The sequence below is a fragment of the Lipotes vexillifer genome, unplaced genomic scaffold (genome assembly GCF_000442215.2).
Source record: "Lipotes vexillifer unplaced genomic scaffold, Lipotes_vexillifer_v1.1 scaffold415, whole genome shotgun sequence".
In the NCBI taxonomy this organism is placed as follows: domain Eukaryota; kingdom Metazoa; phylum Chordata; class Mammalia; order Artiodactyla; family Lipotidae; genus Lipotes; species Lipotes vexillifer.
This window is the reverse complement of record NW_006774345.1, coordinates 1,967,164-1,979,673: the sequence shown is the minus strand read 5'-3', so window position 1 is coordinate 1,979,673 and position 12,510 is coordinate 1,967,164. Positions and strand designations below refer to the sequence as shown.

Below are 12,510 nucleotides of genomic sequence, written 5' to 3'. Positions count from 1 at the left end.
TAAATAGACATTTCTCCAAAGAAGACATACAGATGGCCAAGAAGCACATGAAAAGCTGTTCAACTTCACTAATTATACACATGAAAAGCTGCTCAACATCACTAATTATTAGAGAAATACAAATCAAAACTACAGTGAGGAATCACCTCATACCAGTTAGAATGGGCATCATCAGAAAATCTACAAACAACGAATTTGCAAACGAATCAATGGACAAAGGATTAATCTCCAAAATATATAAACAGCTCATGCAGCTCAATATTAAAGAAACAAACAACCCAATTAAAAAATGGGCAGAAGACCTAAATAGACATTTCTCCAAAGAAGACATACAGATGGCCAAGAAGCACATGAAAAGCTGTTCAACTTCACTAATTATTAGAGAAGTGCAAATCAAAACTACAATGAGGTATCATCTCACACCAGTTAGAATGGGCATCATCAGAAAATCAACAAACAACAAATGCTGGAGACTGTGTGGAGAAAAGGGAACCCTCTTTCACTGTTGGTGGGAATGTGAATTGATACAGCCACTATGGAGAATAGTATGGAAGTTCCTTAGAAAACTAAAAATAGAATTACCATATGATCCAGCAATCCCACTACTGGGCATATACCCAGAGAAAACTATAATTCAAAAAGACACAGGCACCCCAATGTTCATTGCAGCACTATTTACAGTAGCCAGGTCACGGAAGCAACCTAAATGCCCATCGACAGACAAATGGATAAAGAAGATGTGGTACATATATACAATGGAATATTACTCAGCCATAAAAAGGAAAGAAATTGGGTCATTTGTCGAGACATAGATGGATCTAGACTGTCATACAGAGTGAAGTAAGTCAGAAAGAGAAAAACAAATATCGTATATTAACGCATGTATGTGGAACCTAGAAAAATGGTACAGATGAACTGGTTTGCAGGGCAGAAGTTGAGACACAGATGTAGAGAACAAACGTATGGAAACCAAGGGGGGAAAGCCACAGGGCGGTGGGGGTTGTGGTGTGATGAATTGGGAGATTGGGATTGACATGTATACACTAATGTGTATAAAGTTGATGACTAATAAGAACCTGCTGGGCTTCCCTGATGGCGCAGTGGTTGAGAGTCCACCTGCCGATGCAGGGGACACGGGTTCATGCCCCGGTCCGGGAAGATCCCACATGCCACGGAGCGGCTGGGCCCGTGAGCCACGGCCGCTGAGCCTGCGCGTCCGGAGCCTGTGCTCCACAACGGGAGAGGCCACAACAGTGAGAGGCCCGTGTACCGCAAAAAAAAAAAAAAGAAAAGAAAAGAAAAAGAACCTGCTGTATTAAAAAAAAAAAAATTATATAAAATTTAAAAATAAAAAAAAGATTTAATTCACATTGCCTCAATTTCTCATGGGATAAAAATGGTGCTTACTTTATAGAGTTTTAAGGAAGATTTAATGACAATTTGTGTAAGGCTATTAGAAAAATGTTGCATGTGTTAGATATTAGTATTATTACTGCTATTATTATTATGTAATCTCTGAAGAACAGTTTTTGAGGTCCAAAACAGTGTAGACATACAGCACAGCTCGAACTAAAATACAAAACTGATAGAGTGGTCATTTTTTTAAATCATAAATCATAATGTTTCAACCTTAATAGAAGGTTGAGATAAAACCCAATCTCAGACTCCAAGACTTAAAATTGATCACTTGTAGTTTTGAACTATGAATCGTGGCCGGACTACCATAAAATATCATTATATAAATATTTGGTTAAGTTAAAGGAAGTTTCCCTTCCTGATCAATGTCTTACAGAATTTCCTATGCAATGTGTAGATTAAGGTAATCTCAAGTGGCCATTACAAAATGAGAAGCCATCAAAAGAATTATTTTATTAACAAATTCTTTTTAACAAACTAACCATTACCCCTTCCTACAATATTCGGCAACTCTCCTAGAATAGCTATTTTGATGCCTTTCTGTCACCAAGATCTACCACCATCCCTTAGAATGGCTCTATATCTTCCCATCAAAATATGCAAAAGGTGGCTTCCCTGGTGGCACAGTGGTTCAGAGTCCACCTGCCGATGCAGGGGACACGGGTTCATTCCCCGGTCTGGGAAGATCCCACATGCTGCGGAGCGGCTGGGCCCGTGAGCCATGGCCACTGAGCCTGCGCTCCACAACGGGAGAGGCCACAGCAGTGAGAGGCCTGTGTACCACAAAAAAACACAAAACAAAACAAAAAAATGCAAAAGGGTAGGGAACTGCTTGGGAGAAAAGTGTCAGGCACACACATTATGTTAGTTCCTCCTTCAAGAAGGAAAGTTTGGTTTTGTCTGGGCGGCTGGACTATGCAGTCCAGCTCGTGACAGGCTGAAGAAGACAAAGTCAGCACAAATTAGTGATGTGCCATTGCGCAATGCAGGCAGGGTTAAGATACCTTGTTTTAAAAGTGGGCTTCTTTCCCACCAAAGAAAGAAAGAAGTTGTTCTTATGTTTTAATTAAGACAGAGTGCCCAGGCCAGGAGCGTTACAAAGGCTCCGCAGTTAGATGAGCAGAAAGGACAGAGGAGGGTTCTGACACAGCAAGGGAAAGGATTTCATGCTTCCTGCCTTCTTTCATGTGGCCTTCTTCTCTCATTTATTCTAAAAGCAATCTGGCTATCATCCTCTCTATCTGTGTAGGAATTAGTAATTTATACCTGTAGTCAGCTGGTACCCAAGGTCTAAGACTCCACGGGATTCCCCACCTTCAAACAAGTGATGACTTTAAGGCTGGCAAATGGATGGCTTTTGCAAAAGACCAAATAATTTCACCCAGAAGACTGAGATTATATGCGATTCAAATGAGCCTCACAGAAAACACAATAAAATACAAATCACAGGAAAGCTATGTTACTTCAAACTCAGAAATGAAGCACTCGTGGTTACTGTAAAAAGAGAAAGCCGGGGAAATTAGATCATTTAGATGCCATTTATTTCACATCTTCTAATAATACATTTTTATTCCTTTAGTCAGGAATTCTGACCTCAAAAAAAAAAAAAAAAAGTTTAGGGCTTCCCTGATGGTGCAGTGGTTGAGAGTCCACCTGCCGATGCAGGGGACACAGGTTCGTGCCCCAGTCTGGGAAGATCCCACATGCCGCGGAGCGGCTGGGCCCGTGAGCCATGGCCGCTGAGCCTGCGCGTCCGGAGCCTGTGCTCCACAATGGGAGAGGCCACAACAGTGAGAGGCCAGCGTATCGAAAAAAAAAAAAAAAGGTTTACTAGTTTCCAAATATTTCCAAAGTAACGTATGTAAGCTGACCTTGCCTAAAGCTTTGAAAAAAAAATCTAATCCATCAAATTTAGTATTTCAAAGTAAAATTTGCTAATCTTAAATGAGCACAGTACAACTTCTGATTCATACTATTCTATTCTAAATGATTATTTTAAAATTTATAGTCTTTTGGCTCTATGAGGGATTCACAGACATTAAAGTCTTTAAAAAATAATTTGATATTTAATAATTATTTATTCATAATATTAAAGACGTTCTCTGTCCAGAAAACTTTACACCCTTGCTTTATTATAAGAGATTTTAAGGGGAAAAAAAAACGAACAGTTGATTGTTCATATGCAGAATTGTATATCATAAAATCTCTGGCATTTCATATCACAAAATCTGAATTTTGACAAATCTTAAGTCATACTGTATACTTAATTTAAGCAGATAATAAATGTAAAGTGCCCAGGTAGTAACTGATATTTAATAAATGTTCAATACTCTCTATTACGTACTGGCATCTAGTAAGAACCAAGCCTTTTGGTAAATATGAAAAATAAAAATAGTAAGTACAGTTGTAGAGAATATCTATGTGCACAATCTGTATACTCTCTCAGGACATTTCTCTCATCACTGTCCTGTATACAAGCCATATTTAGAGTGGTAAATCATAATTACTTGTTTACGCTTAGGGAGACAGAGCATTGGTTCCCCCAATCATCTTCTGTAACTAAGAAAAGGGAAAGAAATGGATAATGACTCTTTATGAATCGGTCTCTGATCCCCTAGGATTAGAAACTGACATTCACTTTCTCAGAAGTGCCATTTTCTAAAATTTTTGTGGTAGATAAATGATAGATACTACAGTTGCTACTATAAGTTTATTTCAGTCCCCATTCAGTGAGTATGTATGAGTGCATACAGATAACGTAAACTGTACACAGAGGCTGACTTTCTTAAGGCAACAAACGTAATTCAGTCACAGTGTTCAAGATTCTGTATAGTGTAACTGAGGTGTAACTCCAAGATGAAAAGCCAGTTTTTAATAGATTTTTTAAGGGTATATGTGAAAAATATGGGTTGAGAGTGGCTCTGCATGGCCTGGGTCATCTTGACCTAGCCATAGAAAGCAACCCAGCTGGTTTTACTGCTTTCTGGCTCCACTGTCAGAGAAGAGCTACTTAGAGAACTTGTTGACACTTTAAAGAAAGTCTAGGGCTTCCCTGGTGGCGCAGTGGTTGAGAGTCCGCCTGCTGATGCAGGGGACATGAGTTCGTGCCCCGGTCCGGGAGGATCCCACGTGCCACGGAGTGGCTGGGCCCGTGAGCCATGGCCGCTGGGCCTGCGCGTCCAGAGCCTGTGCTCTGCAATGGGAGAGGCCACAGCGGTGAGAGACCTGCGTACCACATAAAAAAAAAAAAAAAAAAAAGAAAAGAAAGTCTAGCACTCTTAAGTGAGCTGGGGCTGAGAGTAAATCACAGAGAAAATGGCTTGAATCCTCAGTGCTGAGGCAGTGTGATATCATAGAAGTAAAACTGAATTAGGAGTAAGGAGACCTGGGCTCAGCCTGCAGCTCTGTCACCTACCACACTGGAAAGGTAGGTGGCTAAGCAGATGAGAGGGCAGCAGCAATGTCGCTGATCAGGCCCAGCTAAGCTACAGAAATACTAGAATAAAAACCACCAAGAGTCAATAAAACCAGCTTAGGTAAAACAAGAAAAGAAAACTCAAGTTAAAATATATTTCACATATATTTGATGTGAATGCAAGGGATCACAGGGGATCAACAAATGCATCCATAATTGCAGAAACTGAAACAAAAATGTGGTGAACCACAAATTACATTACATTCTTTCTTTCAAAGAAATGAAAGAGGGGGAAATGATAATACAATAAGTGGCATGAAGATGTAGTAAAGCACAATGGTAAACACTTTATTTAGAAGGTCTGGAAAGACGGTCGGAAGTTGGAGAGGACAAAAATTATAGCAAAGAATTGAAAACAAACACTACCACTGAAAAACAAGGAAAGAAATCCCCCAAATGTGGCAAGATTAAACAAAATCTAAAAAGCAGTCTAAAAGAATTAAAAGTTTTAAAAACTTAAATTTATGAGTGCGTGCACATGCACACACACATACACAAAACCTGAGACTAAAAGAAATACCTGAGGTAAGAGAAAAGGCTAAGACCAAGGAAACCAAAATTAAAGAACTGACATGGGGTAAGGGAGCCAGAGGCCACAGAAGGGGGTCTGGAACCAAAGCATGAATAACAAGCAGGAGGTGACTGTGAACTGCCACTCAGGAATAATATCTTAAGAATTTTTAAACATCTACTTGAAAAGCAAATAAAGACTCTGCCAGTGACTGGAAAAAAAATTCAGATGAACAGATAATAGTGATTCCTGATATCTGCTCTTTCTGAGAGAAAAAAGAACTTAAGAAGAAACATGTAATGGGAATTCCCTGGCAGTCCAGTGGTTAGGATTCGGCGCTTTCACTGCTGTGGACCTGGGTTCAATCCCTGGTTGGGGAACGAAGATCCCACAAGCCAGCAAAAAAAAAAAAAAAGAATCATGCAAAATGGAAAGAAATAGACTAATACCAGCAAAGTACCCAGCAAAGACAGAACTTTTTTCTTTGAAGAGAGTAGAACATTTAATCTATAGGACCTAAGGGAACTTGCCAACAAAAATTTACAGCTAAACAGATAATTATATACTTGAAAATATATGTTGGCAAACAGTAAAATGGTCTCAACTATTAGGTTTAATGCTTAAGTCTCTTCTTTTTACTGTTCATAAGACCTTTTATTTTATTTTTTTGTTGTAAAAGGGCTTCAAGATACCTATTTCAATAACTGCTCTAAAAATTCTTGCCCTTCAGCCGTTCTCATGACAGCCATCACATGAGCTCCCTAAACATGTCTAGAATATGAAGCCAGCTCAGACTTTACAGTCATCAGAGGTCTTAGATTTGATTCCTCATTTCCATTATTGACACAATTTTTAAGTTTTATTTCTAAATCTTCAAGAAGCAAATATGAGAGGCTTTAGTACTATTACACACTACCTTATTTATAGTTTTATTTTATTAGTGAAAATAATTGTTTCTTGAAGTGCTGCTGTTTTAAAGCAGGACTAGGTTTCATCTAATTAAGTATAATTTCAAGCATCTAGTTGACCAATAGCCCCAAAGTGTACACTTAACAAATGGTAGGACAAATATGCACAAAGTACTCACTTCAACAGTTTCAATTTTTCCCTCCTGAGGATGTGGTGTCCTTGGGTAGATATCGAGAAGATGTGGTGGTGAATCAAAGTGTAATCTTTTGAGGTTTCTTTTAATAACATCTTTACAATTCAGTTCATCAAAGTTAGTCCTCCATAATAAGACCTATAAAAATTAATCAGGTTGGCAGTTATTGACTTGCATGTACAAGCAGTAGAATTAAAAAAAAAAAAATGAATATATAGAATTGTCTCTCAAAATAGTCAGGAAGGCTAGATATATATTCTAACATTGCAACTCTTTTTTTTTTTTAAAGGGTGATAGGGAGAGATTTAGCATTTCAAATTGCCTTTATGTCCAGTTTAAAATTCATATTAAGAAAATAACTTATTACCTTAAAATCCTCTTTTATTTTTCCCAAAGCCCCAAATCATATTTTTGGCTTTACTGTCCACCTTATTCAATAAATCTGGCTCTGAATGACTTTTGGTCATTTCAAATAAATGCAGATTTGCTGTACAAACAATTTAATTTTACCATCCTCAAGGAGCTTAATCAACATTTGAAAAACAAGGCACACAGACAATAAGATTAGGCAACAATTCAAGTGAAAGGGCCACACCAATATTAGGTATTCAGTAAGTGTCAGTTTTACGTATTATAATTAAGTGTAAAGATGAGCAAAAGAAAATAACTGCTATTTGAGTTCCAAAAACTATCAGAACTGGCAGTATTTCAGCTATGAGATAGCAGACTTCCTGGCACTAAATTAAAATATAAACTCATTGATGATCATCTTAACATATACAAACTAGCTGGTTGTAAAAATCTTAGCTGAGGTCTCAGATTCCATTCCCCTAACCAAATCAAAGAGGGAGCCGAGAGATTTACAAACCTGTGCATCTGCACCTCCTGATGTAAACAGCTCTCCACCTTTTGAAAATGTAACAGTGAAGACAGGCCCCTAAGAAATAAAGGGAGATAAAAGAAAAACTTACTTGGTAATGTGTTCTCATGGCCAAGAGGGCCGTGAGTATTCATTTTTCATCCTAACTTGTGCAGACTATTTATGCAATGTCTTGAGAACATATCCAGCTGTTAGTAACTTATGCAGGCAAAGAGAATCAAAGAATCAACCCAATTACATTAAAACATCTATAAATGATACTACGTGAAAAAAGAGATGCTAATAAAATGAGAAAATACACTTTTCTCCCCTTTAAAGAAAAGCTTGTGCATAGGTAAGTTAGTAAGAATTTCTGTTAAGATTTTCTGGCTTTGGATTCTTTATTCAACAAATCACTAGCAGAAACTGAATGACAATTCTGTAGGTGATGGGAATGAGTCTGTATGAACAAAGCTTATTTCCTGACCACAACAGGCTTCGCCGAGTTCTCCCTTCACGTGGGCAACATTGGGCCACTCAAAGTTTTAAGAGCAGGACATGGATAGAAGAGCTGTGATTGATGAAAATTGATATCACGATTGTGAGAATGATGAGTTGGAGTCAGAACAAATGGTTGCAGGGCAGTTAGGAAGTTACTGAAATTATCTGGGTGAGAGGTAACAGGAACACGAAATGGAGCAATGGCTATGGAGCTGGACAACACTATACCTGGCACAGTCAGTCACAACATGACCTCTAGGTCAGTTTTCAGTCAAGATAAGAGTAAATCTTCCTCATTTCAAAAATATTCGTATACTGTTTGTTTTTAATATGTCCTTAATCTATGCAAGAAAATCTTGGGGGAAAAACATCTTATATTTTTCAAGTAGACCATCCCACAGACTCAGGTTATTATAGCCTCATAAACACCTTCACCTCCAGACTGTGAAAAATTCCATCTTCATGTGTAGTGCTTTTCTCCTAAATTATTTTATTTATCTTTTTTCTATTACTCCGTCCTTCTTCCATGGATATTTTAATCCTTGGCCACTTTTATTTGTTGTTCATCCAGCCTAAATCCATGGGTACACATATATCTGAGCTGGTTAGTGTCTATTTCTGCTTCACTCTAACACAGCTGCAGAACAAATGATAAAGCAAGCAGGAAGTCCGGCAGGATACATGAAGGCAGAAAAGAAAACTTCTCCCTTAGACCACAAAACCCATTCTATTTCTGGATATAAATAACTTATACTTGGTTAAAAGGAAGTACCTAGTACATCTTATTTAAAAAAAAAAAGAGGATGCATTCTAAAAAATTTAGAGAAGTTTGAATATTTACCCAGAAAGGAAAGATAGTTTCTACACTTAAAAAGGTTTTCTTTAGTACATTATATACTAGTGTATATATGTGTGTGTGTGTGTGTGTGTGTGTGTGTGTGTGTGTGTGTGTGTGTGTGAGATTGAATAGGCTCAATAGATAGCACCCCACTTCCCCACTGGGTTCCTAAAACAATTGAAAAATAAGACAAAAGAAATATTACCTTCCTTACTGATGAAGGCTTATAAAGAGAAAATGTGGCTCTATCTGTGGGCAACTGGGCTTTCTAGAACTGAATCCCAGAATGAGTCAGATTTGAGTACCCAGTCACAGGCAAGGCTGGACAAGGGTAGGCCTCCCCACAAGAAATATCAGAGGAAAACCATACGGACAGGCACAGCCTCCCAAGAGTAGAAGGCATTGGGCTCAACTTGTCAAATTTCTCCTTCTAAACTCGCCAATCAGATTAGTGAAAGGAGAGAGTGAGGGGGTGTGGAGGCTAAGAGGGTCAAACCTAGTGGGACAGCCTCCACATGAGGGGAAAGATCAGAAGTAAGAAAAACATGTATCCATCACCATTTAACCAGTCAAACCTATACTACATACTGGGGAAGATAGCAGTAGAGGATTAAGTTAATGTCCACTGAAAGATACACATTGATTTTGACATGAATTACAATAAATAATATTTATTTCAACATAAAAAATAATATTTATTTTAAAATAAAAAACATAGCCTTGGAAGCAAAAAAAAAAACACATTGTGGTAGCAGCAATGTGTGCTACACTTGGAAAAATAATAAAGCCATATAATAAAATGGATCAAAACTTTAAAGATATATTATTTAAGAAGTAAAAATCTTAGTGTTCATACCGTATGTCCTTGAAGTGTATATATAAGCCTTCCTTCTAAGAGGTCCAGAATCTTAAGCATACCATCTGAAGAAGCAGTGATGAGATAGTTACCCGAAGGATGGAATGACACACAATTAACTCCACCGCTGTGAACTGATTTGTAGAAAATTAAAGCAAAAAGTTCAGAGAATAATTCTTAATTCTAGAGATGCCCCTTTACCCTATTAGCAATACTAGGCTGAAAGAATCAATTAGGGGCAATGTCTCCACAGCAACCAAAATTCCACATAGCTCATGACACAGAATAGCTTTACAAATGAGAGTGTGTCATGGAAGAATGATCTTAATAAACACATAACTATAAAATCTTCAGATATATTACCAATATGAGCAACCACTGATTACTACCAGCTCACATAAGGTATACATCTTAGCCTTAAACTAAATTTAATTACCAGTTAGTTGCTTGGGACAAGGGGTGAAGAGTATGGAGATAGATTTGGAGAAGGGCAGTCTTGCCAGCTTGAGAATTCATTTCTGGACAACCTCCTTCCAATAGGAGGCAGTATAACACAGCGATCAAAAGTTTGTTCATCACTGTATTTTATAAAAATGTACTTTATAAACAGAAAGTCCCATGTCAGTTGTATCAATATTTTAGCAAGTAACTTAGCCCCTTTAAGCCTCAGTTTCCTTATCTTTAAAGTGGAGGTAATAGTAATACCTCTTAGGGCTGTTGTGAGGATTTAGCACAGGGTCTGCTACATTATAGTTATTAAGAAAGGGAAATGTGGGGCTTCCCTGGTGGCGCAGTGGTTGAGAGTCCGCCTGCCGATGCAGGGGACACGGGTTCGTGCCCCGGTGCGGGAAGATCCCACATGCGGCAGAGCGGCTGGGCCCGTGAGCCATGGCCGCTGAGCATGCGCGTCCGGAGCCTGTGCTCCACAATGGGAGAGGCCACAACAGTGAGAGGCCCACGTACCGCAAAAAACAAACAAACAAAACAAAACAAAAAAAAAAAAAAAGAAAGGGAAATGTGGATTTAATATAAATCTAATATACACGAAGAAATCAATTCATTTCCCTTTTAACTTAAATATATGGGCACAGTAGGATGTTGTTTTCTACCAGTTATAACACCTATCTGTGCTCAGGTATCTCCTTCTGAATCAATTTCTATCCTGGATTCTTTTTTTTTGCGGTACACGGGTCTCTCACTGTTGTGGCCTCTCCCGTTGCAGAGCACAGGCTCCAGATGCGCAGGCTCAGCGGCCATGGCTTACGGGCCCAGCCGCTCCGCGGTATGTGGGATCTTCCAGGACCGGGGCACAAACCCGTGTCCAGTCCATCGGCAGGCAGACTCTCAACCACTGCGCCACCAGGGAAGCCGTATCCTGGATTCTTATACAAAGTAGATAACTAAAGTTTGAAAATCTTACAGTAACCTTTTTTCTTCTTTTTTTTTTTTTTTACAGCCCTGGCATCATTTTTAAGGTCCCTCCACCTGCTTCTGTATGCTGGCCTCTACTCCAGCTCCTTGGACCATGCTGCTGATAGGGGCTAACTCTTCTCTAGTCAGTTCAAAGTCAGCCCATCTTTCTCATTAAGAGGGCTAAGCCACATTGAGAAGGATAGTCCGTCAGCGTAAGAACTTCCTAGAGGAGCTCATTTTACAACTGAATTTTGTTATGGAAATTGTTACCTTGATAATGCTGGAGTAACTTGTTCACTCTTATATCCCAGATTTTCACGGTATGATCAGAACCTGCTGAAGCTATGCATGTACCATTAGGGTTAAAATCCACAAAATTTGCAAACCTAGGAGGAAAGAATAAGATGGTCTAGTATTTTGATTTCTCTTAACTCTCATTTCTTTATTTGAATTGTAATAATTAAATGTCTCCGTAGCAAACTAACCCATATAAATGCAAAAAGAGAATGGACTTACCCTACAAAATCTGAGAAGTTATTAACACACTGCTTATTTGTGGTATCCCAGATTTTAATAGTTTTATCCTCACTACATGATACAATTAGTCTTCCATCAGGTGAAAACCTGGAAAGCATAAGAAAGATAATTTTTGTGGAAGGCTCCTGACAATCACCCCCACCCCCACCATGAAATACACATGACATACATGTACATATTAAATACCCTAGGCCAGTGTTAGCACACCACGCAGCAAACTCCTATTCTGCTACCAACACCTTTTCCAACTAAAAATAAACACAACGAATGACACTGATAGACCATTAAAAGGATGAAAATATACTATATAGACTAACCGAGAGTCTTTTAACCTTTTATTATTTTATATTTAAATAATTTAGTTTCAAGGTAGTTTATGTCTGAGGTCTGCACTGCTTCCAAGCCAAGTACCTTGTTTTTTTGTTTTTTGTTTTTTTCTTTTTGCGGTATGCGGGCCTCTCACTGCTGTGGCCTCTCCCTTTGCGGAGCACAGCTTCCAGATGCGCAGGCTCAGCGGCCATGGCTCACGGGCCCAGCCACTCTGCTGCACGTAGGATCCTCCCGGACCAGGGCATGAACCCGTACTCCCTGCATCAGCAGGCGGACTCTCAACCACTGCGCCACCAGGGAAGCCCCAAGTACCTTGTTTTCTAAAAGTATTCTCTATTTCTTTCTACTGTCATTTTCCGGTGTTATCCATATGACCCAAGAGAGCATCTATTACTCATCCTACCAACTCTACAGTGAGGCTTTTTGTAAGAAAAGAACTGGTGTGTTGAGAATTAAAATTGAATGCTATCATCAACAAAAGAACCAACTCCCCAAGCCTGTAACTTCCTGGATTGGGGAGGCCAGAGAGCTCCAACAGACGGAAAATAGGACAACTCATTTATACAAAACTGAAGTTCCTTCACGGACACGCCTATTATCCCTATGCCCCATTAAAACAAATGAGAGAAAATTCTCAGACATGTTGTCTACTGCTTTTATACTCTTTCTCTT

At 38.9% G+C, this 12,510-nt stretch overlaps 1 protein-coding gene across 1 annotated transcript in view; it reads right to left on the bottom strand.

Annotated features, from left to right (window-relative positions):
* POC1B (POC1 centriolar protein B) overlaps nucleotides 1-12,510 on the bottom strand; it is a 107,857-nt gene that overhangs the window by 47,708 nt on the left and 47,639 nt on the right. The window contains exons 5-9 of the mRNA XM_007449114.1: nucleotides 11,488-11,595; nucleotides 11,242-11,357; nucleotides 9,559-9,692; nucleotides 7,373-7,441; nucleotides 6,490-6,642 (exon numbers count right to left, since the gene is read on the bottom strand). Of these exons, the coding sequence (XP_007449176.1) occupies nucleotides 6,490-6,642; nucleotides 7,373-7,441; nucleotides 9,559-9,692; nucleotides 11,242-11,357; nucleotides 11,488-11,595 (580 nt within the window). The remainder of the gene's footprint in view (nucleotides 1-6,489; nucleotides 6,643-7,372; nucleotides 7,442-9,558; nucleotides 9,693-11,241; nucleotides 11,358-11,487; nucleotides 11,596-12,510) is intronic.